Source organism: Bos indicus x Bos taurus, chromosome 19 (genome assembly GCF_003369695.1).
Source record: "Bos indicus x Bos taurus breed Angus x Brahman F1 hybrid chromosome 19, Bos_hybrid_MaternalHap_v2.0, whole genome shotgun sequence".
Classification (NCBI taxonomy): Eukaryota; Metazoa; Chordata; class Mammalia; order Artiodactyla; family Bovidae; genus Bos; species Bos indicus x Bos taurus.
The window spans coordinates 21890175-21918097 of record NC_040094.1 but is presented as its reverse complement, the minus strand read 5'-3'; the positions used below and the strand labels follow the sequence as shown (position 1 = coordinate 21918097).

Below are 27923 nucleotides of genomic sequence, written 5' to 3'. Positions count from 1 at the left end.
CTCCTCTGTGGTGTGTGGACGTGCAGTCCCACAGCCCCGGCCTGCCGGGACTGGCTAAATTGGGACTGTGATTGCAGCAGGAATGCAGCGCGAAGGCATCTGATCTCGCGCGGCCGCCGGCTCTAAGAGGAGCGCGTCCCCTCGTAGGCTCGCTCTCTCAGCGCCCAGCTCTAAGGTCTGGGAACCTGGGCCTCCCCAGTTCACCCGGTAGGCGCGGAGCCCGCCAGCACACACGCAAAATTACTTTGGACGCTTCTCGCAGGCCGGAGGACGAGTCGCGCTGCCTTTGCAGCGCTCGACTTTCCCGCCGCCGGAGGGGCGGGGCCTGTGTGACCCCGCCCCCGCCGGAGCCCCGCCTCCGCAGGTTGATGGCAGCGGCAGCTGGGACTGCAGCGGCGCCCGGCCCCGGGAGTTGCAGGCAGCGGCCGGAGCGCGCAGCCGAACGCCCGGGCCCCAGACGCCGCGGACACCCGGAGAGGCAGTTCCGGCGCCCTGACGCCTCCCTCGGCCTTCAGCGCACCCCCAAGCCCCTCCGCAGAGAAGTCGCAGCGTGAGCGCCTCTCGGCCGGCCCAGGAGCAGGTACTCCCCCGCCACACACCGCCGCCGCAGCCAGTGGAGCGGGCGGGGTGTCTGGAGGGGACAGAGGTCTGCGCTCCCTCCCCCCTCCCCCCCACCGCCGCCAAATTCGGTCCCGGGCGGGGCGGACTTGGCGTCTATATTTGGCCGGACAGCGGCCCGCGCGCCCTCAGGGCGCAGACACCTCGTCTCGCAAGAACGCAGTGCCGGGGCCGGAGGAGGGTGCGGGGAGGCCAGAGGCCGGGCCTGAGGCCGGGGGCTGCAGAAGCGGCTTGAAGGGCACAAGGATGCCCGGTGCTGGGGAGGGGCTGGAGGCAGTGGCTGCGGCTTGGAAAGCGCTTGGTGTGGTGCCTGGGGAAGAGCTGAGTGCAAGCTCCTAGCGGGAGAAGAGGCACCTCACCCTCCCCATTCCACTTCTGAAAATTTGGTTCTGGCCTGGGGAGGGGTTCGAGGACCCTAGCCGCAAGAGTTTAGCAGGAGAGAGGACCCAGAGGAGAAGTGGGACTGAAGTATGGCGGGTAAAAGCCAGAATACTGTCGTGAGGGCCTCTTAGAGAAGCCGGTGCGAGAGGGGTGGGAGGAGGAAATCTACCTTACAGCGCGTTCCTCCCACTCCCACCCCACCCCCGACAGCATGGGAAGAAACTGATGACAGCAGGAGCAGGAAGGACTCAGGTTAGCTGACAGGAGGAACTCCTCCTTGGCAAATTTTTAGAAAAAGGCAAACCCCATTCGCCTAACCTTTGCCAGAGATGCTGAGCTTAGAATCTTGGGGGGCTGCAGTCCTAGCCCCACAAATGGCCTTAAGCCAGGAAGTCTCTGATTCTGGACCAAGACGCCTCTGGGAGATAAACCACTTCGGTGAAGAGATGCTCACCCAAGGCTGGCAGCCGGAGGGCAGCCTGGTGTTGAGGCTCCTCCCAAAACCACTTGAAGGTCCAGGAAGCTTTCAGGCCCAGTTAGCTTCCACTGTTGGCCCCAGTCTAAGGGCCGGTTCTCTAAGAAGAAGTCAGGTCCCAAATCCAAGTCCCTCGAACTAAGCAAAGAACTTTCCCATATATAAGAAAACGCCTTGCTTCTAGGACCAGACTCTATATTAATTTATACCTGACTCTTGGCAAGATAATCCTTCTCACTTGCCACTCCCCCAACTCTTCCTCCCTCCCACAGCTACAGGACTAAGGACCAAAAGCATTTCTGGGGACTGAGATCCTCCATCTCTGCCCCCAGCTATGAGCCGGCGCGTGGTTCGGCAGAGCAAGTTCCGCCACGTGTTTGGACAGGCGGCAAAGGCTGACCAGGCCTACGAGGACATCCGTGTGTCCAAGGTCACATGGGACAGCGCCTTCTGTGCCGTCAACCCCAAATTCCTGGCCATTATTGTGGAGGCTGGGGGTGGAGGTGCCTTCATCGTCCTGCCTCTGGCCAAGGTGAGGGATGAGGGGAAGGAAGCAGGTGGAGGACACCGACTGTGACTCCTGGGGACTCCGGACAGCAGCCTGTGTTCTCACCTAGCTCCATTCCTAATTCGGCAGGGCAGTCTAGGCGGACTGACTGCTCCCTATCCCCCAATCTCTCAGGGACCGATTGGGAGCTCCTCACCCCTCCCAGAACAGCAGCATCACATTGGTCCCCACCTACGCACAGCCCATCCCTTCTCCTTGCAGCATCCTGTACCCAGCAGGGACCTGGAGGAGGTGATGGATAGTTGGGAAGCAGTGGAGTCAGGACCTGGCTGGATTCTGTTCCTATTCTCCTGATGCCACACCCCTTCGTGTTTCTGGCCTCTGGATCTTTGTACCCAGCCCAGGGTGACTACTGGATTAAATCACACCCCAGAGCAGCACAGTGAGGACAGGGTCAGGCTCTATCCAGAATCCTTGGCTGCCTCCCCCTTTCTGGTTCTTGCAGTGAGGTAGAACAAGAGCAAAAGGCAGGGGGACATGACATATGTCCCCATATGTCATGAGGCCAAAGCCCCCAATACTCCAGGGATGGGGGCCAAGCAATGACCATCACCTTTACTGAGTAGCCTCAAGCCCCTCAGCCATCCCTACCCATAGGCTGTCCACTCCAAGGCATGACCTTGACCTGGATTCTGGCCTCTACACCTTGTTAGGAGAGGCCCCACAGGTGGCAAGGTCAGGATGAGGCCTGACAATAGCCAGTGACTCACTCCAAGACAATGCAGACGCCATCCAAGGACACCATCCCCAGGGCTCAAATTTCAGTGGGAGCCACCCCCTCCCCCAGTACAACCGCCATTCCAGTGCCACACAGCCACCCCTCTCCCCTGCCGCCTGGTCTGGGTCGATGCCAGCCCCTGCAAAGGCCTCAGAGCCCCCCCCAAACATACCATAAAGATTAAAAATAGATGGGCCTCAGCTCAGGTTAGGAGATAGCAGGCATGAGGAATGCCTGCTGCTGGTGGTTCCAAGGTAAAGCCAGTGACCAGGGAGAGATCTGCCCATTGCGGCTAGGAAGGAGCTATGCAGCCCTGCACTGCATATAACCTTACCTTGACCTAGTCCAGAAGGGGTTTCCCAGAGAGATTTCAGGTGCAGGGGACAGGCCCAATAACAGCGTCCTCCAAGGAGGTGTTCTTGGAAGAGCACTGGACTGAGAAGTCAAGTCTTGGCTCTACCAGTATCTTGCTGTGTGTCCTTGGTTAAGTTATCTTATCTCTCTGTGTCTGATTCCTTGATATTAAATGACTTAGACTCTGCCTTCAGGGAAGTAGAGGAAGTAGGCTGTCTGGGTTTGGAGGAGCAGAGAGGGGGTGAGTTCTGCAAAGAGACAACAGATAACAGACAGTTGAGATGTAAATAGGTCCACTCCCAGCCCCCTGAAAACACACAGGAGAATAGCCCCATATCTCCTTCTCTGACCCCTGCAGACAGGGCGAGTGGATAAGAACTACCCACTGGTCACTGGGCACACTGCCCCTGTGCTGGACATTGACTGGTGCCCGCACAATGACAACGTTATTGCCAGTGCCTCAGACGACACCACCATCATGGTAGGTACCAGCTCCTGGGCTGTGGGGCATGGGAAGCCGGGAGGGCGGCCTCACCTGTGCTTTGTAAGGTGGTAAGGGAGGTGCTGAGTGCCAGGACCTGCCCTGCCCAGCTCCCAGGCTATTTTCAGCTACATGCCCACCCCCTCCCAGGATGCACTGCTTAGGACTAATTATAGCCGTGGCCACCTTGGAGCCTGAAGAGCAGGGAGGCAGGGCTCTGAAGTCTCCCTGCTCAGGGGAGTAGGGAGGTCTCTGGAGAGCTGACAGCGCCCCCTCCTGGCTCCCAGCCGTTTCTGCCCCAGGTGGCCACCATCACATGTCCTGCATCTGACCCTTACCCCGCAAGAGAGCCGGTGGAGTGGGGGTGGGGGATTAGGGGAAGAAGTGAAATCTCTCAGTCGTGTCCTAGTCTTTGCGACCCCATGAACTGTAGCCTGTAACCCCATGAACAGGCTCCTCTGTCCATGGGATTTTCCAGGCAAGAATACTGAAGTGGCTTGCCATTTCCTTCTCCAGGAAGTAGGGGAGGAGCAGTGATGAAGCTGGCTCCTCATCCCACCTACCCTACGCCTTTTCCTTCCACCCAGGTGTGGCAGATTCCAGACTATACCCCTGTGCGCAGCATCACAGAGCCCATCATCACACTGGAGGGCCACTCCAAACGTGTGGGCATCCTCTCCTGGCACCCCACTGCCCGGAATGTCCTGCTCAGTGCAGGTCTGGGAGGCTAGGGGTTCTAATAGACATCGGGGAGGCGGGGGGTGGGGGGTGGGGGGAGTGGCAAAGGCAGGGCCCAGGTGATGATGTCTGGCCGTTCTGGGCAGGTGGTGACAATGTGATCATCATCTGGAACGTGGGCACTGGGGAGGTGCTCCTGAGTCTAGACGACATGCACCCAGACGTCATCCACAGCGTGTGCTGGAACACCAACGGGAGCCTGCTAGCCACCACCTGCAAGGACAAGACCCTGCGAATCATCGACCCGCGCAAGGGCCAGGTGGTGGCGGTGAGTGCCTGGCCTGGCCGCTCCTCAGCCCCTATGTCAGGGGGCAGCTGTCAGGCCTCTGTACCCGCCCTCCCCTGAGCCCTGCTTCCAGCGCTCACCTTCTCCACCTCGATCCCAGACCCCAGTCCTCCCTTTAGCCCCCTGCCCTAAGTAAGCCCCCAGCTCCGCTGGTCTCTGCCCGGCTCCTGTTTCCTCCCCTTCCCTGCGTCTCAGCAGCCTAGATGAGGGCTGCCCAATTTGTGATTGAGAAGGGGAGAAGCTGCAAACTCTATCCTCCCACCAGACCTTGCATGAACCTGAGCCCCCGGACCCTTCTCCTCCCAGCTGGCACGCCTTCTTCCCGGGTCTGGACCCAACCCTGGTTCGCGGGCAGGCCCCTTTCCAACCTAGTTGACCAGCCGGGCGGAGGGTTGGGGGCCATCCCCGCGCATTGTCTGTCCCAGCTGGGTGGCCTGCGAGGGCGGTGGCACCTGCCTCACCAGCCTCAATCTAACCCGGGGCGCGGGCTGCGCGGGACACTGCACGTCGGCGCGGAGGGCGCGCGTCCAGCGCGGCGGGGCCGGGCGGAGCCGCGCGCGCTCTAACCCACTAACCCCGCGAGCAGGAGCGAGCCCGGCCTCACGAGGGCGCCCGCCCGCTGCGGGCCGTCTTCACCACAGACGGGAAGCTGCTCAGCACCGGCTTCAGCAGGATGAGTGAGCGGCAACTCGCGCTCTGGGACCCGGTAGGCCAGGCCGCGCTGGGCGCACGCGCTCGCTCCTTCGCTGGGTCAGCTGGGAGCGCCCTCCCCGGCCGTGGCCCGCGCCCAAGAGAGCCGAAGCGGAGCGGGGAGCTCCGGTCTGGGAAGAGCCTGGCCGCGCTCCAGGGAAGCCCGAAGACACCTCCCCTGCCCTGAGGGCGTTTAAGGGCTCAGCATCTGCAGAGAGAAGCTCGCGCCCCGTGCTCTCCAGGCCTGCGGCCACCCAGGGGGGCCCCAGGAAACTGAATATTTAGGGCCCCTTTTGTCTCCGCCCCCGCCCTCACACCCAAGTCAGCAAGTTGGTTGCCCGGCCCTCCAGGCTCCCCAGGGCAAGCAGCTGGGTGACGCCTCTCCCTGTCTCCCCTCCGCCCCCAGGAGAGGTTTGCGGCCCACGAGGGAATGAGGCCCATGCGGGCTGTCTTCACGCGCCAGGGTCATATCTTCACCACGGGCTTCACCCGCATGAGCCAGCGAGAGCTGGGCCTGTGGGACCCGGTAACGCAGCTGGACGCTTGGGGTGTGTGCCCCGGGGACTGGCATCACGGGGGAGGGACCAGGCGCCCCCCACCCGCAGGGCATGCCCACCTGGACAGGGCTGGAGGCTGCTGCCCCCTTGGCAGCGCCTGCCATCCCCACACCCACCCCTCTGCCCAGTTTTGCTGCGTCGCCTGAAGGAGCCCATGCTGGCGCCCCCACCTGGTGATGCCGAGTCCCTGGGGGTGGTTTGCGGTGACTGCATGCGGCGGCACAGGGGGTCTAGGTGCGGGGGACCAGGAGTGGTGTCCAGAGGTTGGGTCTGCAGCTTCGTTCACCAGAGGTGCCTTGGGAGTGCGAGGGCATCAGGGAGGGCAGGCAGTGTCCAGGAGCTTCGGGGCATCCGGAAGCGCCACCGAGGGTGGGCTGGGGCTGGCTGTTCACGCCTCCTGTGCTTGGGCAGAACAACTTCGAGGAGCCAGTGGCGCTGCAGGAGATGGACACAAGCAATGGGGTCCTACTGCCTTTCTACGATCCCGACTCCAGCATCGTCTACCTGTGCGGCAAGGTGCTGGTGGCCGGGAGGGAAGTAGAGGGGGCCGGACGGAGATGAGGGGGGCCTGCGCGATACGGCTCTGAACCGACTGGCTTTGCAGGGCGACAGCAGCATTCGGTACTTTGAGATCACCGAGGAACCTCCCTTCGTGCACTACCTGAACACCTTCAGCAGCAAGGAGCCGCAGAGGGGCATGGGCTTCATGCCCAAGCGGGGACTCGATGTCAGCAAGTGCGAGATCGCACGGTCAGCAGCTTTGCCCTTCCTGTTCACCTGCCTCTGTCCCCACGTCCCATCTGGGAAGACGCGGGGGCTTCCCCAGGCGTGTAATCTTTGGAAAGGAGTGGGCTGGATTGGGAGGTTGGGGTCAAACAGACTTGTTTCCAGTGCCAGCCCCAAAGCTACACGCTTGACATTCTCTGAACTTCAGTTTCTTAACCTGTTAAGGATGATAAACACCCTCTCAGAGGCGTTTTACCAGTTGGATGTGTTTAAAGTGCAAGGCATCGTAGGCGCCCAGCAAGTGTCCGACTCTTTGCGATCCCCCTGGTCCCCAGAAAAAGTGAAGGGAGTGGGAGCCTGAGCGGGTGCTGATCCCCGCTCCCTTTTAGGTTCTACAAGTTGCACGAAAGAAAGTGTGAACCCATCGTCATGACTGTGCCCCGCAAGGTGAGTTGATCTCGAGAGGGTTGGGCAGAGCTCCGAGGCGGAAGGGAGCGGAGCAGGCTGGACACTGAGCTTGTTCTCCTGTCTCCCTACCCCCCGCAGTCAGACCTGTTCCAGGACGACCTTTACCCAGATACGCCGGGCCCCGAGCCGGCCCTAGAAGCAGACGAATGGCTATCAGGTCAGGACGCCGACCCCGTGCTCATCTCGTTGAGGGACGGTTACGTGCCTCCCAAGCACCGCGAGCTCCGGGTCACCAAGCGCAACATCCTGGACGTGCGCCCGCCCTCCGGCCCTCGTCGCAGCCAGTCAGCCAGCAATGCTCCCTTGTCGGTAAGGCCCCGCGCGGCTCCACCGAGGCCCAATCTACAGCCCCCTACCGCCCCGCGCCCAACACCTCTCCGGTCCTCTGCGCCCCGCAGCAGCACACCCTGGAGACGCTGCTGGAGGAGATCAAGGCCCTGCGCGAGCAGGTGCAGGCCCAGGAGCAGCGCATCACGTCTTTGGAGAACATGCTGTGCGAGCTGGTGGACGGCACGGACTAGCGCAGTGCCAACGGGGAGGTCCAAGCCGGGAAGCACAGTGGGGCGGAGCGCCAGCACACCCGAGGGCCCTGGCTTTGGGTCCCGAGCTCCGCACTCCGCCCCTCTAGGCCTGGGCGGGGACTGGGGAGGGAACTCCGCCCTTCGCGGGAGATCTGGACAATTGCAGAGACTCGTGTCCGTCTGCCACCCGCCTGGCGGCGTACCTCGTCTGGGATTTAGGCAGGAGCTGGCGGGGCCTCAGCAATGGTGCTGCACCGCAGGCAGTGTCCCCTTTGTTCCTCGCCCAGGGCAGAGAAAGTGCTTAGTGTTAGCTTAATGCTTGGAGATGGTGGGGAGCTTGGGATTGACCTCAAAGGGGTAGCGATTCGACGGGTCTCCCCAGGCTGGGGAAAATTACAACGCTTCTGCCTCTAATCAGCTCACTTGACCCCACCATCCTGAGTGGTCAACTGAACGGGCGTCACCCCATTTCTACAGACACAAACGTTGGCTGTAGAGCCGGTCCCCCAGGCTACACCCAGTAGTCCATGGCAGAGGGCTCCCTTCTCCCCACCTGCGGGGGAGAGGGTGGCTTCCGCGTGGCACTTCCTCAGAAGAACCAACCAGAAAACTGGCATGAGGAAGCAAGTTCCACCTCCACTACACACACACACATACCTCCCAGCCCTCTGCTGTACACACACACACACCTCCCAGCCCTCTGCTGTACATACACACACACACACAGCTCCCAGCCCTCTGCTGTGGCCTTGACTCTAGGAGGAAAACAAGATGTTCTGAATGAAACATTTTACTAAGTGCTCAGTCTCTGCCTCCTGCATGGGTGGGGATGTGAGACCCCCAGCCTCTGTAAATGCCACCACCAGAATCCTGGAGGCCCTGACAGATGAAACCCTCGGCTCAGGACCCACCAGACATCCTCTTTCTTCAGAGCCCTCCCCACTCTGAGGTTCAGAAGGACCCCTCAGCCCGCAGGTGGGCGGTCTTCCCCAGTAAAGGCAAATAGGAAAAACCTCGGGTTTGAAGCCTCTTTTATTTGTGCCTCAGAATCAGTCTGGTGCCCCTGGCATCAGGGAAGGGGGTGAGAGGAACAGCTTCTCTTTGTTCTTTTTCTTCCATCCCTTTTGTGTCCCTTCTGAGCCTCACTGGCTGAGCCAGGAAGGCCAGTCCGAGAGAACCCAGACAAGGGTGTGCGGTGGGCCCCTGCCCCCGGCGGGGTCTGTGCTTCTCTGGGTGGGTAGGGTGGGGCAGGGCGGAGCCGGGGGTTAGCACCATTGGATGAAGGGTTTTAGAGTCAGCCCCTGGGTGGGGCAAGTGGGATGCACAACCACAGAGGGCTAGCAGCAGCTGGTGGGAAGGGGTGGGTAGTGGTGCCACGGCCCTGGGCGACCCTTGTCTTGTGTTTGCGCCGCACCCACTATGCCCCTCATTCGCCAAGACATCATGAGGGAGCCAGGCCTTGCCCGGACCTAGCCTCCTCCCTGATCACAAAAAACGTGCCTTGGGGATGGGGACTCCAACCTCTGGCCGCCCCCAAGAGAAGCTGGGACCACCCTGAGACCCGGGAGGGGTGTGGGGGCTGGGGGAGCCTGGCACCCCGCTAAGTGCACTTGACGCTGAAATGCGGGGGTGGGGGAGGGGCTGGGCCCTGGACGTGCTGGTTTGTGTCTGGGACAAAGCGGCAACACAGCACGTGGGGAGCTCAGCTGCACCCCCCCAGGGGGGAAGAGCGGAGATGCAAAGGCTTCACGGGCAGTGTCCTGGAGTGGGGTCAGTGAGCAGAAAGGAGGACCGGCCAGAAGGAGCAGAGGACGGAGACCCTGCTCCTCTCAGGACCGTCTCCCCCTCAGGACCGCCTGGTTCCACCCGTGGACCGGTCCGAGCCCAGAGGAGAAGGGTGGCGGGGGGGTCAGGATACAGCAAAGCAAGGGAACCGGGCCGTGCCAGCTGCCTCCAGGGCCCTGGCCCGGAAAGGTACTCCGCGGCCGGCCCGAACCCCTCCGCGTCGGTTGACGGGTACGCCGCTGCGCCCGCGAGGCGACCCCTCCGGTCTCCAGACATCTCGGCGAGCGTGCGGGCGGGGCGGTCCTCGCTCCGGGGCGGGTTCCGCGGGGCGTGGCCTGGGCGCCCGGCAGAGGGCACTACTGCTCGGTCAGGGAGAGCCGCAGGATGCGTTCCAGCTCCTCCTCCTCCTGGCGCGCGCGCCGCCGCCGCTCCTCCTGCTCCTGCGCAGACAGCTCCATGGCCAGCCTCAACTGCTCGTCATAGCTCCGGAACACGTGGCCGCCCGGGCCTGGGCGCGGGCTGGGCCGAGGGCTGGGGACCGACGCCAGGGCTGCGCGAGGTACCGGCTGGCGCTGCGGCGTGGGCGGAGCGCTCCTGCGGGACAGGTAAAGAGACGTCTAGGGCCCATCTACCCGGAAGCGGGGCGGGAAGCAGCATGGAGGCCCTCAGATACCGCGGGCCTCGCCACCCTCCAGTGGGGTCAAAGGGTCTCGAGTCACCTCCCTGGCTCCCTCCCACCCGGTGGGAGTGGATCCCAGCCCCACCTCTGTCTGGTGAGGATCTGTGAAAGCTCTCAGGCCGCCTTTGGGCTGGGAAAGGACGCCACCTTGACACCAGCAGGGTCCCCGATGAGGGGACCGCGGTTTCTTTGGGCCAAGGTGGGCTGCCCAGCCGGCAGTGGCCGGACGCGCTGTGGACAGGGTCCCGGTCGTGTTCTCTATGTGGAGGCGGGGGTGGGGGCATAGACGCTTCGAAACCTTCTCAGGACGGGCGGGCACCGACCTGTCCTGCCGGCGGCCTTCGTAGGACATGGGGTGAGTGCCCGGTTTGCTGTTGGTGAGCGCCTCCCAGATGGTGACCTGCGGGGCGGGGTGTGAGCCCGTTAGCTGTGGTGGCGACAGCGTGGTCCCGGTGGGGAACCCTCCGCATGGCCTCCGGAGATGCACCTGGTCGTACTCACTGCCCGCCTCTAGCAGGCTCTGCTGGATGGCGAACTGTAGCAGGTCGTCGTCGTCGTCGCGAGTGGTGGCCTCGCGCTGGCCGCCCAGCACGCTGTAGCCGCGCGGGGCCTCGAACAACGCGGGGGAGATCTCGCAGCCGCGGCACGAGGCTGGAGGCGCCAGGCCGGGGAGACGGGGAGGGGGTCAGAGTGGACCAGACCACCCCCTCCCGCCCGCTCCCCCGGGAAGTGCTCGGTGAGGGCCGGGGCAGTGGGGGTAGTGAGGGCGGGCTCGGGGTCTCACTGGTGGAACTGGAGCTGCTGACGCTGGAGGAGTCGCTGCCTGGGGAAGGGGTCTCGCTGCTGGGGCTGCCTCTCACCAACGGCACCGGCTCGTCACAGCCATTGAGGTTCCCGAAGGTGATGCGGGCGTTGAGGATGTGGAAAATCGGAATTTCTGGGGATGAGCAAACCCATCAGGCACCACCACCACCCACTTCCTCCCACCATGGGTACCCCCTCTTAACCTCCTAAGAAGCCCCACTCTCCCCAGAGCAGCTGAAGAGGAACAAGGGTAGAGGCCTCACCAATCTTGACGGGGAATCCCGGAGGCAGGCGCAGGGTAATGAAATCCCGGAGCTTGGCGAAAAGTGCGTTGCTGACGGCCATGAGGTCAATGATGGGGGCCACCTGCTCACACAGGGACAGGGGATGCTCCTCACACAGCCACAGCTTGGCCTTGAACCTGACCCCCCGCAGATCCCAAAGAGTGAGGGCCATTGTAGAAGCCGTGACCCCTCCCCCAGCCCTGCCCAACCCTCCCCAGCCCCAGCAGGGGCCCTCACTTCTGTGTTTTGGTGGTCAGTTCCATGGGGCGACCCATGTCGCGGTTTCCAAGCTCAAAGTTGGGGTTGAAGTACTCTTCTGCAGTGATGGCAGTGGGGTTGGCTTGGCTCAGGGTCTGAGTGATCAGGGTCTGTACCACACAGCGAGGAGCTCATGAGCCCTTCTCAGTCCTTGAGGCCAGGCCAGTCACCTGGTATTACAAGCCCCAAATCTGTCTCCTTTCCCCCAACTCCCCACCACTGTGGAGCTGACAGGGCCTTGGGCATTGTGGAAAGAAAGCAGGTCCACACAGTATGACTCCTCCTGATCCCCATCCACACCCTTCCACACAGGGGTACCCCTGGCACACACTCACCCCGTTTTGGGGGCCCCCATGCTGCTCAGCAATTCCCAGGAAGGACTGCAGAGGTGTCTTACAACCTATGAGAAACACGGCGTCTCAGAGGATACTGCAGCCCCTCAGAAGGTACAGCACCCAAGACCCAGGGAGGAGGCTGGTCCCTGGTGGGGAGGGAGGGCGGCTCACCCACACCACACACCCAGGCACCTTCACCTGAAGGTGACTGAGGACTCCAAGGGGGCAGAGGCAGGACCAGCTGGAATAAAAGTAGGCCTGGGGCTCAGGAGAGACCTCCCAAAATACCACTGTCCAGGTTGGTGACACTGGACAAAAAATACCTGCCTTTGGGGAGCAGTTTGGGGGTATGCATGTGTGTGTTTCCCTTTGGGGGCTTCCATAGAAACTTCATTTTGTTCTCTTGTGAGGTGGGAATTCCATTTTCCCACTTTAAACAGACTTAACTGGTGCCCAGAGAGTCAGGTGTAGGTATCAGCGGACACAAAGAATCAGTGGCAGGGCCCATGTCTTTCTGCCTCCGGTGTGTCCTACTAGACTGGAACGGCTGATAGCATATGTCACATCCCCCCACCCACAAATCCAGTGCAGATATTAGTAATCAATTATAGCATCCCTTCCTATTGAGCCCAAATGTTGCCTTAGAATCTTATCAGCACTCTAGGCAGCCACTACCAATCACTAGGATTTGGCATTTGAATTGAAGTCTATTTGCCTGAGTAAGCTATCCGGATTCTTGTTAGCGTGTCAGAGGAAATACTGATTAGAGGGGCTCATGTGGGAGCTGGTTCCTCCCCACACACCTCTTCCCCATCCCCCACCCACCCCTGCCTGATTACCTTTGACCTTGCCCTTGTGCTGTTCTGAAAGATGCTCTGTCCGTGTCCGGGTGATGAGCTCCACATTGGATGCCCCATATACCTGGGGACAGATGAGGAAAGGACTTGCTGACAGCTTTGGTACCTCTGTCCCTGCCCCTGCCCCCAAGGGCATCACAAACATTTCCTTTAAGGGATGATCAGGGGAGGGAGGTACCGTTTGTTCCAGTCTCCAGGCCTTTGGGCAAGTAATTATATGAAGTTATTCATTCATTTTCCTATTCATTCAACAGACATTTTGTGAGGACCATTTCTAGGCCAGGCACTGAGGCAGGCATCAGGGATACAGTGGTGAACAAGCATGGCCAGACATGACCCCTGTCCTCTTAAGGCTCACAGTCTTTTTGAAAAGACAAGACGACAGTGGATGGTAATAACCCAGTGTGACATGTCCTCTAGATGGAGAAGCACAGGACTGTGGGAATAAAAAGCAGAGACCATAGCCTAGCCTGTGGTCCAGGGAAGGCCTCCAGGAGGAAACAGCAGCAACACAGAACCCTGCACTGGTTGGCCTCTTCACCATGTAATCCCACGTGGGTGATGCAAGGGTCCCATTAGTGACTGTGGGAGACCTCCCTCAACAGTCTGCTCAGGAGTGAAGGCCTGGCTTTGGAGTCAGCCAGAAGATCTGGGCAACCTTGTGCCGGTTACTTCATCATTTTAAGCTTCCGCTTCCTCTTCATAAAATGGGCCAATACCCTACTTCATAGAGTTGTTGTAAAGATTAAATGGGAAACCATAGAAAGGTTGATTAAAATCAACCTTTTGTAAACCATCTGTAAAACGGGAATAATAAAAGCACCTACCTTAAAGGGTTGTTGTGAGGATTAAATGAGAGTGTGTGAGGTATACACACATATGTACATAGACGTGTGTACATGTGTACAATAGACACACATACATACATGCACATACATTTAAAATGTCAAAATAGGGCATTGCACGTGAAAGTAATGTTTTTGTTTTACTTGCTACATCGTGTCCAACTCTTTTGCAACTCCATGGACTGTAGCCCACCAGGCTTCTCTATGGGATTTCCCAAGCAAGAATACCGAGTGGGTTGCCATTTCCTTCTCCAGGGGATCTTCCCAACCCAGGGATCAAACCTGCATCCCCTATATTGGCAGGCAGATTCTTTACCCTGAGCCGCCAGGGAAGCCTGAACGTAGTATTAGGTGGACCAGTAAACTCCAACTGTTCTCATCAGTTGCCTGTTGGTCTCAGGCTCTTCCCTCCAGACTGTATTGTCTCTGTACCTCCAGGGCTTAGAAACTGGTCAGGAAGCCCCTGTCCTGCTCACTGTAGGCAAGAGTGTGGTGGGTCTGGCACCTGGGAACTGTGACCTCACCTTGGCTTCATACCCATTCACCATCTCGGTCTTCTCACTGCGCCAGCCCAGGATGCCTGTCTTGTTCCTGGGGAAGCAGAGTGGTCTAGGTGAGGGGGCACCCACCAGGCTGGCTCCAGGCTTCCAAAGCCATGCCCACTTACCTCTCAAAGGAGATGTTCTTGGTGTCCAGTTGCGTAGTGACAACAGGTGCAGTGAGCCGGCTCAGCACCTGCTCCTCCGTGGGCTGGGCAGCAGCCAGCAGCAGCTCACGGTCCTGCCCGGCCAGAGCCAGGGTCTCCGTGTACACCACGCGGCGGTCGTGGTCAATCTCCATAACCACGGCACTCGCGTCTGCCAGCCCCAGAATAGCTCAGGGAGTCAGGGCTCATGTGGGGGTGTCCCCAGCCTCCCCACCCTGCCCTGCCTCCCACCTGCCTGACCTTGGCCCCTGAAGATGAAGCTGCGGTTCCCTCGCTGCCACGTCATGTGGTCAAAGCCCAGGAGTGTGGTGTCTACCCGAAGGTTCTGTCCACTCTTCCACACTTTGTAGGTGTCACTGGGGCAGATCTTGGACACCAAGGGCACTGAGTGGATGAGAAGGTCAGAGGTGGCTTCAATTTGCCTGGCCCACCAAACCTCAGAACATGGGGGTCAGGGGTGTGTCTGGGAATGGGTAAGGGAACTGGTGGGAGAGCAACCTCTCCCCCAACCAACCCCTCAACAAATGTAGACCACAGTCACTCAGATATGAGCAACCTAAAGTCGGAGACAGGTATGAGTCAGCCACCACCAAGTCCCTAGTATTCACCATTTAATTCATTCAGTCTTGCATCCAATCTTCTAACAAATATTTATTAAACGCCTCCTCTGTGCCAAGCACTGGGGATACAACATTGAACAAGACAGAACCCCTGCCATCTTGGAGCTTACCTTCTAACAAGGGACGACAGGTAACAGACAGACAAATGAGCCAGTCATTACAAAGCGAAGGAATTCATAACGGAATTGAGGCAGTGTGGAAAGGCCTCAGGAAGAGACAGTGTTGAGCTGAGAACTAAAAGGTGGGAGGGAGCCATGGGAGCGCAATGGGAAGAAGGCTCCAGGCAAGGGAGCAGCAAGTGCAGGAGCCCTGGGGTGGGAGATGCCCCCGAGAGGCCCCCAGCAACCCCTCTTACCCCAGCTAGTGAACTCCCATTTCATCTCCACGTAGAAGTCCTGGGCCTGGAGGAGGAAGAGGAGAGTGGCTAAGCCTGCACTGGAGACAGGGTTCGAGGGCCACGGTGGGGAGGCGAACAGGCTGGCCCTCACCTTGCGCAGCTTCTCCAGGAGCACGGGGATGCCCGCCAGCCGCTTCACCACCCGCTGGTAGTCCCGGTACCGTAGCACCAGCTGCACCAGCTCCAGGTCCCGGGTACTCACAGCTTCCTGAAGCACTGGGGGTCAGGGGGGGCAATGTCACAGGGCAGGACCCTGCCTAGGGCTCCCTGCAGCCAACCAGAGGTAATGATATGGTGCCGGGAGACCCAGGCTGTGGGGTGGAAGCGAGCAGGGGTGCCCACCTGTCCAGCCGCTGCGATTCTCCCTGCCCACGTCTGCGCCGTGCGCCAGGAGCACGCGGGCACACTCGAGGTGCCCCAGGGTGGTGGCCAAGTGCAGGGGAGTCCGCCCCCGGGGATCCAGCTGCTCAATGTCCACCTGGAGGAGGTGAAGCGGTTGCCCTGGTCACGTCATGAGGCAGCCCATCTAAGCCTGCCTCAGGAGTCCATTAATGATGAAATCAAGGCAGTGTGGAAAGGCCTCAGGAAGATACAGCGATGAGCTATCTATCTCTAGGCAGGCAGCACTCACCTAGTTGTCCTGCCTTGCCTGTCTCAGAAAGCAATGGGAGAGACAGGCACAATGAATTGGGGTCGAGTGGAAAGGGGCTTGCAGGACAGGGCAGGAAGTAACTCTGAGAAAGGGAGGAACTTCCTTTCCAGTTCACCTAGGTGCCCTGACTGGGTTCACTCTTCCAAGGCCCAGTGGTCTGCCTGTGAAGAGTAAGCTTGGGGCTGAAGGGTGGTCTAGAGAGGCTACTGGCCAGGGAGGGCACCTGAGACCTATCCTAGGTGTCCAAGACCGCACCTTCAGGAAGGGCCTCCAGTTTAGATCATGACATTATCACTGTGAGGTTTTAGCACAACTGCAATGATACATTAACAGGAAGAAAAGAACATGTTCATGGTACACCTTCAAATCCATGTCCTGTGCCTTTGGGACACTAACATTATTTTAAAATCCTGTTGTTTTGTGAATAGTACAGTTATACTGCATGAAATTTTTGTTGGGTGATAAAAACATATGTTTGTTAAATATAAACATTTAGATATACTTCAGGAGACTAGGACTTCTGTGTAAATAACTGACCACATGCGTATAACTACTCTTCTCTGCCCCCAAAACTTGATAAAATGCCAGGGAAAGGCTTCTATGCTGACATGAATAAATAACTGAAATTACCATCCCACTCAGAACAGAGAAAAGTGTTGCTTGAAATAATTGTTTTCAGACATTAGGCAACAATTAGCCCAGGACTGCGATCCCTAAAGTAAGACAAACAAACAAGGTGGGGCCTGTGATTGTCTAAGTCTCTACTTGGAGGAATGTTTCAAACAGCCATGCAGAGAGGAGAATCCCCAGCAGGGTACGGTAGTCCGCTGAGGAGCTGAGAGACAGTAGCAGGGAGGCTGAGGTAGTTAAAACTTGCAGGGCAGAGTTCCAGGAAAAAGTAAGCTACGTTTTGTTTGTTTGTTTTTAAAGAGCTCCAGAAATCTGCATGTGGTTCCTTTGAGTCTTTGCTAAATACTAAACTTCACATTTTTACAGTGAAACTGAACAAAACCAGGCAGAAAAGAAACAACAGACTCAAAAAAAAAAAAAATTCTCAGAGTTCAGCCATAGCAGGGAAGCATTCAAGCTCCAACCTGCTAGAGAGCCCTTGTTGATTACCCAGGATATTCAATAGAGAGGTATTCAAAAGAAGGATTATACCTTAGAAGTTGTTCAGATACCAGGCTGTGTCCAACTCTTTGCAACCCCAGCCTGTCCTTAAAGACCCACCCAGACCTAATTTTAATAAAGATAAAAAATAAGCTCAAAAGGATCAAATTGATTTGCCAGTAACTTAAATTAGGCTGCCAGAACAAAGCCTAACACTCCTTTAAATGAAGACAGCAAAATCCCGATGCTTAACATCACAGCATTTACAGTGTCCAACATCCAGTTAAAAATTACTAGATATGTACAGAAGTAGGAAAATATGACCCATAATCAGGAGAAAAATCATTTAATAGAAACATATTCTGACATAATAAAGATGAATGGCTCAATGTGCTCAAAACTTTAAAGAAAAACAACATTCACAAGGGAAAAATTGGGAGATAAAATGTTCTGAAATGAAATTTTCACTGGGTAGAGTTAATAGCAGATTAGACACATCAGAATGAAAATAAAAATAAGTGAATTTAAAGATACAGCCACAGAACTATACAAACTGAAGAACAGAAGAGAAAAGAGGTACTGAAAAAACATTCAAACAGCCTCAGCAATTTGTCAGACACTATAAGGCATTCTGGAGAAGGCAGTGGCACCCCACTCCAGTACTGTTGCCTGGAAAATCCCATGGATGGAGGAGCCTGGTAGGCTGCAGTCCATGGGATCGCTAAGAGTCAGACACGACTGAGTGACTTCACTTTCACTTTCCACTTTCATGCATTTGGAGAAGGAAATGGCAATCCACTTCAGTGTTCTTGCCTGGAGAATCCCATGGACGGAGAAGCCTGGTAGGCTGCAGTCCATGGGGTCGCACAGAGTCGGACACGACTGAAGCGACTTGGCAGCAGCATAAGGCATTCTAACATATGTATAATTGGAAAAAGGTTCAGAAAGGAAGTGGAGGAATAAGACAAATTTAAAGGAATAGCCAAAAAATTTCCAAATTCCATTTAAAAAAACAACAAAACAACCTACTATAGTGAGCTGAATACTGGTGCCATCCCTCCAACCAAAAAAAATATATATATATATATATCTACATACTAACCGCTAGAACCTATGAATGTGACCTTATTTTGAAAAAGGGTCTTTGCAGATACAGTTAAGGATCTCAAAATGAGATCAGCCTGAATTATCCAGTAAGGCCCTAAGTCCAGTTTTATGCATCTTTGTAAGATGCAGAGAGACGTTCCCTATGAGGGGAGGCAGAGATTAAAGTGGAGCAACCACAAGCCGAGGAACGCTGAGCACCACGGGCAGCCAGAAGACACAAGAAAGGATTCTCCCCCAGAGCCTTTGGAGGGAGCAGCGTGGATATCTTGCTTGAGTTTAGACTTCCAATCCCCAAACTGATGAGAGAATAAATTTATTATTTTAACCCATCCTGTCTGGTAGTTTGTTGCAGAAACTAATACAATGATAAATCCACAGAACCAAGGAACTCAATGAATACCGAGGAACTCAATGAATCCCAAGGAAGCCTACACCAAGGCCCATCATAATCAAATGCTGGAAACTAGTGATAAAAAGAAAATCTTAAAAGTGTTTTGAGAAATGAGACACACTATGTATGGAAGGACGAATACAGAAAATTCTACATTTTTTAAAAACTAGAAACCATGCAAGCTAGAAGACAATAGAATGAAATCTTTAAAGTGCTGGCGGGTGGGGTGGGGATGGGAATTGTCAACCTCGAACTCCATATCTTATGAAAATATATACTTCAAAAATAAGAAGGGGAAATAAAGATTTTTGTGGACAAATAAGAATTAAGAGAATTTGTCACCAGAAGGCATACAAGAAATGTTAAATGAAGTTATTCAAGTAGAAGGAAAATGATACCAGATAGAAACTTAGATCTACACAAAGGAATGAAGATTGCCTCAAAAGGTAAATGTGGGACTTCCCTGGTTGTTCAGTAGTTAAGAACCTGCCTGGCAATGCAGGGGTCTCGGGTCCGATCCCTGATCGGGGAACTAAGATCCCACAGGCCTCGAGGCAACTACCCTGCAATCAAAGACCCTGCATGATACAGCGAAAATCCCACCTGCCACAACGAAGACATGACACAGCCAAATAATTTTTTTTTAAATAATGCCAATAAAATATTTAAAACCCACAAGAAAGTGGCCGGGGCATTACAACTGACTTAGGGGAAGAGAGGGTACTAGAACCCAACCATTCACAGAGGGAAACCCCAGTCAAGCTAGAGCCCCCCACTTAGCACCCTTGAAAGGTGAAGAACATGCAGGCAGTGGGAACAGCAGAGGTGGCAGAAAGGCTCAGAACTGAATACTGGGGGGCCTGGTTAAACTTTAGAACCCCTGGTTCCCTCCCCAATTTTGTAAATCTGGGAGATGCCCCCCACTTCTCTTCATGGGATGCCAGGGGGTTTACCCTCTGTGGAAATTGCACCTGAGATACTTCCCTGGTGGTCCAGTGGCTAAGACTCTGCACTCCCAGTACAGGAGGCCTGGGTTTGATCCCCAGTGAGGGATCTATTAATCAATGATCGAAGATCCCGTGGGCCACAACTGAAGACCCGATGCAGCCAAATAAATAAAAATAAATGTTAAGTAAATTGAGCCTGATATATACTGACGGAGAAGGCAATGGCACCCCACTCCAGTACTCTTGCCTGGAAAATCCCATGGACGCAGGAGCCTGGTAGGCTGCAGTCCATGGGGTCGCAAAGAGTCGGACACGACTGAGCAACTTCACTCTCACTTTTCACTTTCATGGATTGGAGAAGGAAATGGCAACCCACTCCAGTATTCTTGCCTGGGGAATCCCAGGGACCGGGGAGCCTGGTGGGCTGCTGTCTATGGGGTCGCACAGAGTCGGACACGACTGAAGCAACTTAGCAGCAGCAGCAACAATAAGCAGGCCAGTCATCTTAGAGCAGCACCCACATATTAATAAGCTCCACACCTCCATCCTTAATTATGCCCCAGCAGCCAAGGGTGACCGGACACTTGAGGAAAGCTGCCCAACATGAAAGAAAGATACCAAAACTTGCAAATAGGTGCTAAAAACACAGAGGAAACAACTGTCAATGCAGGAAACAGAAAACTGGAGGCAGGCACAGTCATTTACACCCTCACAAAAATACAGAATGGAAACTGAATCCATGAAACAGAATGGGACCTTCTGACCTGTGCTTCTTTCCCTTGCTTTCTTCACTCCAGCTGTCCCTGGACAGCTTCACCTCTCCCAATTCCCCCATCACAGTAAACAGCGCTTCAGGTCACTCCCTTTCCAGGGAAGACTGTTTTTCTCTCTCCTTTTTCTCTCACCTTCCATATCTAATCCACCAGTAAAATTTGACCTTATAGGCTCTACCTTCAAAATAGATCCAGAGTCATTTTAGATGTTACCACCTTCAGGCTACCCTCCTGGTGTAGCCACCCTGTCTGTCACCTAATTCCTCCCACTCCTCTCTTGGTTCCTTAGGTCTGTTCTCTCTAGGGCCCATCACAGGTACCTGTAAAATATTATTCCTCAGGTCCTGATGCCCTTTAGCTCAGAATCTCTCCGTGGCTTCCCATGCAGTTGAGGATAGCATCCTGAATGTCTCTTTGAACTCACATGCTCTCCCATCTCTCCAAGCTCCACTCCGGCATGTTGGCCTTCCCTGGAACCATCTTCTTCTGGGTCCTGGTAGCCACAAAGCTTCCTCCCTCACTTCATTAAGGCCACCGCTCAGATGTCACCTCCTTAGAAAGGCTAGCCCTGACAAGCCAGCTCAAGTGACAGTTGCTATTTGTCTGTCTGCTGTCCCTTCTCCTGCTCCAGCTCTCTTTCAGCATTAAATTGCCTACTTATTTCTTCATTGTCTCCCTCTCCTAGACTGTATGTAAGCTCCATAAAGGAACTGTCTGTTTTGTTCGGTGCTATATCCCCAGCTCTGGACAGTGTCTGGCACATAATGGGTGCTTCATAAATATTTATTAAGCAAATGCCTAGATGACTATTTTTAAGGGACATGGGGAAGGAGGGCAAGGCAGTAAAGTGTAAAACTGATTAGCTAGTAAATAGCTGTAGAAGTATGTTGTTTATAATATGAGGCAAATAACTGAATCGCCTAAAGAGTTCAAAGTGGTTGCCTCTGGGGATGAGATGCAGAGGTGGGGGAGGTAGGGAACTCCTTTGTCAAAAACAAAACATTTTAAGTGATTTATATAATTTTTATAACCTTCTGTTGGCATTTCTTTTTCTTTAAATATACAAGGAGCCTCAAAAAAAAAAAAAAAAAAAAAACAAACTCTGCCCGGCCCCTGTGCCCTCTGAGCTGTAGCTTGGAGTCCACCAGCTCCCCAGAGAGGAGGGCAAAGCATTATTTACTCTCTGCCTCTTACAGGTTGAGCTGGGCCCCTCAGGGTCTGACCTGGGTGGGATCCTGAGTCCTGGGATAGGAGCGAGACAGCATCCACAGACCCCGAGCAGGCTGGGTCATCAGGGTGTCAGGAGGAGGGCTTCCCACGGGCCACAGCTGAGCCATCACGCCTCCCACTGGCCCTGCCCCAGATACTGCTGCTGCTAACAAGGCCCCAGGGAGCCAGCAGGGCCAGTCCCAGGGCTCCAGATGCTGCCCGCCTCCCCCGCCTCAGGTGCCTCAGACTGCAGAGGCCGGTGACGGCCAGGAAGGGGTGCCCGCCCTACCTCCGCTCCTCCGGAGCTCTCCTGGCAGCACTCCCCAGGGTCCCCAGGGCCCCGGTGTTTTCCAGGGCCACCATGAGCCCTGTGTACTGTCAGCCAGGCTCCAAAGAAGATCCCCTGCACCCATTCAAAGCTGAGCCCTTGATGGAAGCGGCACCTTGCCGAGGGCCCAGGTGGGAGAATTCATTAATTTTCTCGGCAAAGGCCTGCTGCTATTTAATTGCTGGAATGAAAAGGTTTCCCATGAAACCCAACCCCCAGCCCTCCCCGCCAAGAGGACAGAAGCTCTGCACCCCAGCCAGCCTCAGCTGGGGGCCCAAGCAGAGACTTTCGAGCTTAGGAGCTGGGGCTCCCTGGGCACAGAGTCTCCCTGTTTCCACTCAGGCCCCTGTCTGCAGACACACACACACTACACACACACACTACACACACACATGTGCTCCTGCATCCACAGGCACAGTACATGTGCACCCGCATGTACAAGGGCATGTGTCCAGCTGCCCTCCAGCCTGCAGGCCTCTACTCATGTGTAACACACATAGATGCCAGCACATTTGCACATGCACACTCCTTGAACCCACGTGCACTCGCAGAGTATTTTTCAAAGTTGTTTAGCATTAGCAAGTCCTTTTGTTAGGTGAAATCTTATAAGAACACACCAAATGTATAGAGTAAACGCAGGTGCTGGAGGAGTAGACAGGCTCCTTTCCCTACCCTGCTTCACCCCCACCCCAGGGAGGACAGCCCGAGTCTGGTGTGGCCACCACCGCTTCTCTGCTTTCCCACCAGGCGGACCTGAGCTCTCTCAAGGGGGAGCGAGGCAGGGTGTTTCCCACATGGACAGTGGAGCTGGGCCCGTGGGGGTGGCACCTGCTGAGTCCCCCTCCATTCTGCCCCACGCAGCCCCTCCCCTTCATCCCAGACACATTGATTTTTGGTTTTGAGGGTTTGTGGCTCCCTCTCCCGAGCTTCCCAGCTCATCAGCTGTGGTGACAGCCTATACCGGGGACTGCCTACTTTGCCAGGAGACGCAATCACAGGTGCTCCTGGTCACAACAGGTACCTTGGGTGGGACAGCCTCTGTCTGAGCATCCACGGGCCCCACAATCCCATCTCACTGGGGTGTCAGGTCAGAGAGATGACCTGGGGAAATCAGGAAGGAGGACTATTATGGAGGCAGCCTCCAGAAGAAAGAAAATGTTCCCCTAGGACCATCGTCCAGTCCCCTCCAGAGTGGTTGCTGCCCAAGAAGAACCTTGCTCTCCTTGGCCCTCCCACAGGGAGCTATTCCCATCTAACCTCCACCACCTACCCCAGGGAACCCCAGGGACTCGCAGCTCCAGAACCAAGGCCATGCCCAGTTGTCTGGACCCCAGGCCTCATGCCAGCTAAGGGAGAACTGGCACATCCATTACCCTACAACCTCCTGCCCCCTCCCAACCTGGCAGAGCAGGTGCATGGCAGAAAGCAGGGCACCCAGCAACCGTTGTATTGCTGGGCATCGGCTAGGGGTGATCATGGACATTTCCCTTCAAAAAACCTCCGCTTACCACCTCCCTCTCCCCACCATACCCTGCAGCCAGCCCCTGTGAACTTGCTCAGAAGGCTGCCGTGCCATCCCCCTCCTCCTTGGCCAGCACTGCCAAGCCTGCCCACGGGAGGGCCTCTGCGGGGCTTTCTTGGAGTGAAGAGGAGGCCGCTATGCCAAATGAAGACCAGGGAAACCCAGCTGCTGTGTGTTTGAGGAAAGCCTGGCTGTTTTCTGTAACAGTGGGTGCTAAGAGGACCAGAGATCAGGGACCCCCAGATGAGATGCCTGGGGTTGACCGGGTTTCATTAGGATGTTAGGTGGCCCCCCCAGACCCCTCACCTGCAGGAAATGCCTGGGGAGGGGGCATCCTTAGCTCTCCCAGGGAGTCTGAGGCCTGGAGAACTGAGCAATGCACATCTGGATGCAAGGATTCCGCCCAGGTCAGTCCTGGAGTCGAAACTCTGCCTGGGGGCTCTCCCACCCAGACTGACTGGCATTCCCTTCTTGGCACCCTGGTGCAAAGGAGAGGACTGATCTGGCTCCTTTGTGGTTGAAGAAGGGTTTATCCTCAACCAGTGCCCTGTATCCCCCTGGGCTGGGATCAGGGCAGGCAGTGTACATTTCAGGAAGACACAAATTCACCAGGGAAAGGGGATGAGTGGGTGGGGTTGGGGTGCACCTGGTTTCTGCGGAAGCCTGAGGGGACCACACTCAGTGGTCCGAAGGAGCCCCACCTGCCGCAGGCTCTGGCGCCCCTCTCCAACCCCACCCCAGCAAGAGGACTGCTGACCCAAGGACTATCAATCAAAAAGGCCTGGGTGAAATGGCCTTTTCTTCTAGGGCATTCTGCCTCTCTCCAGTCTCTGCAAGGAAAAGAGCACCCTCCACTTGGGCAAGGGAGCATGATCAAGGTGTTCTGGACATTCAGCCACTAGCCTTCTGCCTAACAGTTCTTCAGCCAATCATCAACCATCCCACTGGGAAGTTCCTCTCAGGTCATACTTAAATCCCTCCAGCTGCAACCTCCCTCAGGGATGTCTTCTCTTGCCCTCAGGGGAGGACAAGCAGAGACAAGCCAGAAGAGGCTGAACTGACTTAGCACCCTGCACTTCACACTGCTTCCCTGCTCACATTTGCATCAGCACAATGGGGTCTCTGGGAGGGCGTGGGCTGTGCCTGGTTTGTTCATCTTTGTCTCCAGGAGCTACCACTCTGACCTTGCTTCCTTTACCAGTGGCAGCAAACCACTTCCTTTATGATGGATAAACAGAGACAGGATCCAAGGAGCAACCTGAAGCATCCTTATGGAAATGGAGGTAGAATGGAAGTGGACACCCCAACCAGAGGTGAAGGCTCAGGTCACCCCACCATTTTCTGCGCCTGCCATGTACAGCTGGATGTGGTGCTGCTCTGAGGGCCCGGTGGTGGACTTGAAGACGGGCTCCGACCCTCACCTCGCTGGCCTGGTGATGTCCTGCTCTCCACCTCACTCTTCCCTTGGGAAGCAGACAGCTCCTCAAACTGAACTTCCTGTGACTCAGGAAGTGGCCCTCAAAAGGCATATTCCCCAAGGGGGCAGCGCCTGAGGAAACCACTCCCAGTCCATGGCCCCAGGATCGCAGATCCAGGCCAAGTCTGCAGGCCTCAATGGAGATACACCAGGGCCAGGGGGGCCCAGCTCTGGCTCCTGCCTCCCCACCCTGGAGGGCAAGTCGTTTCTGCTAGGAGAGCCTGCCTGTGACCTGGGCCCAAGGGCAGAGTTGGAAACTACCTGTGACCCGTGCCTGCCTGCCTCTGTCCTGAAGAATGCGGAGGAGACTCCATCCCTGATCATATCTTCTTGGAGGCCACCGCCCAGCCAAGGCTGGCTGACCCACCCATTCTCAATGACTAGAGAACCAGGGAGCCGCTGTGTGTACAAAACCTCAAATCCTGTCGGGGGCCAGTGGGGCCCTGGCTTCCTCAGCACCAAGAAGCCGGGCCCAGCATCAGAGGGCAGGAGAGCGCATTTCAGCACCTGGACAAGGCCCTCCAGGGCTTCACCCCAGAGGCGCTCTCTCTTCACTCCCCATTCCTGAGCAGGCGCTGGGGTCCGCGGGGTTCAGGGGCTCAGCCCAGTGTGAGCAAACAGATAAGCGCTCGTGGAGAGGGTAGAGGGCACTGGGTGGGGCAGGCACGCCTGGGAGGGTCCCGGCCTAGTCTCCGATCCTTGACCTGTGACCCCCTGCCTACGCAGGCCACCTCCGCACACTCACGCGGGAGGTGTCGCTGCCGGGCTGAGTGGGGCGGACTCTCCCACCGCGTGGAGCTCAGATGGAGCCGGCAGCCCCTCCCCGCAGCCCTCACTGCCCCGGCGGAGGAGGGGCAGGACGTCCCCTACCTCAATCAGGGAGGGTTCGGAGCACGTGTGGACTGCTCGGCCGGGCAGGAGGGAAGCGAGCGGGGGCCGCTCCCATCACCCTCTCCAGGTCAACAGCACAAAAGCGGCGCCGGCGAACAAAGAAGCGCTGCAAACTCGCCAGGGGGGCGGGACAGCCCGCGCCGCGCCCCCTCCCCAAGCCGGGCGGGCTTGCTGGGCCGTGGGGTCCTCGCGGCGCCCCGACGGCGCTCTTACCTGGCCGGCGCGGACCTCTTTCTCCAGCTCGCGGTGGCGGTTGTGCCACACGAGGTAGTGTAGCGGGTACTTGCCCTCGGGCCCCTTCCTGGCGGAGGCGTTGGCGGGGATCATCGCCCGCTCCTCATACCGGGGCCGCGGCGCCCGGCCCGGAAGGAGGGACGGCGCCAGAGCCGGGGCCCGGGGCCGCGGGGCGGGGGGCCGGCGCTGCCTGCTCGCAGGGCTGCGGCTCGGGCATGTGCGAGCGGCGCCGGCGGGCGGGGGTGGCGCGGTGCGGGCGGCGCGGGCCGCGGGCGTCCTCGCGAGGCGGCGGCGGCGGCGGGCGACGCGGAGAGGCCCCCACCCGCCCGCGGAGGGCGCGGGCACTCGGCGGCGCGGCGCGGACTCGCGCCTTGCCTCCCACACCCCCGCGCACAAAGACGCCGCTCGGCGGAGGGAGCAGGCGCCCGCAGCGGGCGCGGGGGCGCTCGGGGCGCGGGCCCCAGGGACGCCGCCGCCGCAGGGACGCGCGCCCGCGGCCCCCGGCACCCCGCAGCTGCATAGCCCGGCCCTCAGCCCGAGCGATCGGCTAGGGATGCGGGGATGCGGGGGAGAAAGGAGGGGGACGCGGATGCCCTGGGCAGCGCTTGTTATCACTGGGCCCCGCGGCATCATGGGGCTTGTAGTCCGCCTCGTGGAACTGGGGGTGGTGAGTGGCCGGAGAGGGTCCCGCACTGTCCCCCTGATCCACTGAGACAGTGGGGAGGGAGTCAGGCCCGGCCGGGTCGGAGGCAGTGTCCTGACGTCTGGTGGACTGGGGTGTACCCCCACCCCCTGGCATTTTGCCTTTTGCTGGGGAGGGACGGGGTTACAGGCCTTCCTCAAGCATTAGGGGGCGCGGGAAGGTGTGGCCTTCAGGCTTGAGTTTGGGTCCCAGTAGAATGTGAGCAGGATCCAGATTCCAAGAAAAGAGTGACTGGTGGAAGGAGTCCTGAGAAAGATGCGGGGCGTTAGTGTGCAGTGCCAAGGGTCATTGGAGCAACCAGAAATCTAGCACCTGAAATACTACGTAGGAGTCTTCCCTGCCTTCTTTTAAAATTAAACTCCATCTTCTGCATTTGACATTAGAAAGACGATGTCTATTAAGGATGGGAGAACACACCCCTCCCCCCATACGCTGCTCTCTGCAAGGACCTGAGTGGGGCTGCGCAGAGACTGCAGCAGGTGGCAGCTCCCCACCTCCACCCCGTGTGGTCCCCTCTGGAGAGGAAGCACTGGTTCCAAAGACTTTCTCCTTCCTGAATGACTCCAGGGCAGAGAAATCTTTCCAGGAGTGTGCTTGCAGATGCCTCGATAAAAGTGGAATTGCCCTTCAGGGCAGCCTATTGCAGAGGCTAGAAGGACCTGGGGCTTGGCCCAGCCCCTGGAGGCGGAGAGGGACTGGGGTATCCAAGGGAACCTGAATTCCTATTCCTCCTTACTGCCTGACCTTAGGCAAATTGCTTAAATTTTCTCAGACCACTCACCTCTAAAATGTGACTCTAATACTACCTCTTGGGGTTAGCTAAGGATGGCGACTGACCTGGAAATGATTCATCCCTCCCCTCACCAGGCCCACCAGGCCTATCCCTCCCACCGTCCCCCAGGTGGCGGGACCAGGCACTGCGCCTTCTGGAGCCCACCTTAGAACAAGACAGGAATCAGGGATTCCATACCAGCCCCACTTAGAACAATCCAAGAAGCGTTTGTGTGGGAGGTGCTAGCGAAAGCTTGCAAACTCTCCGTGCCTCTCAGGTTTCTTTGTGTGGTCTTCTCTCGTTCCTCCTCCACGCCCTGCGGTGCCAGGCCCCGGCGCGGAACGATGAAGGAGTGGACTGCCTCGCCCCTTTCTCCAGGCTGGGAGGAGCCTGTTGGCGTCTCCCGCCGCCGGGGACCGCTGCCCACCTCCACCACGAGGGGTCACCAGAGTGCCGTGGCTGCCGCCGGAGTTGGGGAGGGGGCTGGAGCGGGGAAGGGACGGCAGGAGTGGCCGGGAGAATGCCTGTACATTTCCTCATTAAATTGTTTTTACAATCACAATCTTGTTGTGATTCCTCTTTAATTGTCTTGCTTCCTGAGGTGGCGAAGTCTCCAAAAGGAAATTTGGAAACCCTTTTATCCCTAAGCCCCAGGC

General features: G+C 57.2%; 2 protein-coding genes and 1 long non-coding RNA gene across 8 annotated transcripts; 2 read left to right on the top strand and 1 right to left on the bottom strand.

The window, feature by feature from the left end:
* Positions 1–96: 96 nt before the first annotated feature.
* CORO6 (coronin 6) lies at positions 97–8594 on the top strand. 5 transcript variants are annotated; one of them, XM_027516962.1, is made up of 11 exons: positions 97–580; positions 1747–2006; positions 3473–3595; positions 4183–4312; positions 4420–4601; positions 5716–5835; positions 6278–6382; positions 6471–6616; positions 6982–7039; positions 7139–7369; positions 7459–8594. In XM_027516962.1, the coding sequence occupies exons 2-11, from the start codon at positions 1809–1811 to the stop codon at positions 7579–7581; spliced, it is 1416 nt and encodes a 471-aa protein (XP_027372763.1). In that variant the 5' UTR covers positions 97–580; positions 1747–1808; the 3' UTR covers positions 7582–8594. The 5 variants fall into 5 exon arrangements, with proteins under 5 accessions (XP_027372763.1, XP_027372765.1, XP_027372764.1 ...); XM_027516964.1 differs by lacking the exon at positions 5716–5835 and adding an exon at positions 5206–5325 and having other exon boundaries at positions 354–580; XM_027516963.1 differs by having other exon boundaries at positions 356–580; positions 1807–2006.
* Position 8595: 1 nt separating this feature from the next.
* Positions 8596–25980, bottom strand: ANKRD13B (ankyrin repeat domain 13B). The gene is made up of 15 exons (XM_027516961.1): positions 25772–25980; positions 15494–15629; positions 15243–15367; positions 15110–15155; positions 14375–14518; positions 14096–14285; positions 13953–14019; positions 12566–12647; positions 11727–11791; positions 11371–11501; positions 11113–11270; positions 10830–10982; positions 10533–10696; positions 10369–10445; positions 8596–9960 (listed from the first exon to the last, which is right to left on the bottom strand). Exons 1-15 carry the CDS (start codon positions 25883–25885, stop codon positions 9723–9725), a joined length of 1890 nt encoding a protein of 629 aa, XP_027372762.1. The 5' UTR covers positions 25886–25980; the 3' UTR covers positions 8596–9722.
* Positions 9895–27829, top strand: LOC113877142. 2 transcript variants are annotated; one of them, XR_003506701.1, is made up of 2 exons: positions 9895–9971; positions 27596–27829. It is a non-coding gene; the product is annotated as an uncharacterized LOC113877142 (long non-coding RNA). The 2 variants fall into 2 exon arrangements; XR_003506700.1 differs by lacking the exon at positions 9895–9971 and adding an exon at positions 26260–26459.
* The last annotated feature ends 94 nt before the right edge of the window (positions 27830–27923 follow it).

What these genes read in the sequence shown, in the direction of transcription:
- CORO6 (XM_027516962.1), top strand. Translation starts at nt 1,809, where the DNA reads ATGAGCCGGCGCGTGGTTCGGCAGAGCAAGTTCCGCCACGTGTTTGGA. An exon ending in TCATGACTGTGCCCCGCAAG is followed by an intron (nt 7,040 to 7,138) that starts GTGAGTTGATCT and finishes TACCCCCCGCAG; the next exon opens with TCAGACCTGTTCCAGGACGA. An exon ending in CCAGCAATGCTCCCTTGTCG is followed by an intron (nt 7,370 to 7,458) that starts GTAAGGCCCCGC and finishes TGCGCCCCGCAG; the next exon opens with CAGCACACCCTGGAGACGCT.
- ANKRD13B (XM_027516961.1), bottom strand. Translation starts at nt 25,885, where the DNA reads ATGATCCCCGCCAACGCCTCCGCCAGGAAGGGGCCCGAGGGCAAGTAC. An exon ending in GGGATTCCCCGTCAAGATTG is followed by an intron (nt 10,983 to 11,112) that starts GTGAGGCCTCTA and finishes GCTCATCCCCAG; the next exon opens with AAATTCCGATTTTCCACATC. An exon ending in CAGCAGCTCCAGTTCCACCA is followed by an intron (nt 10,697 to 10,829) that starts GTGAGACCCCGA and finishes TGGCGCCTCCAG; the next exon opens with CCTCGTGCCGCGGCTGCGAG.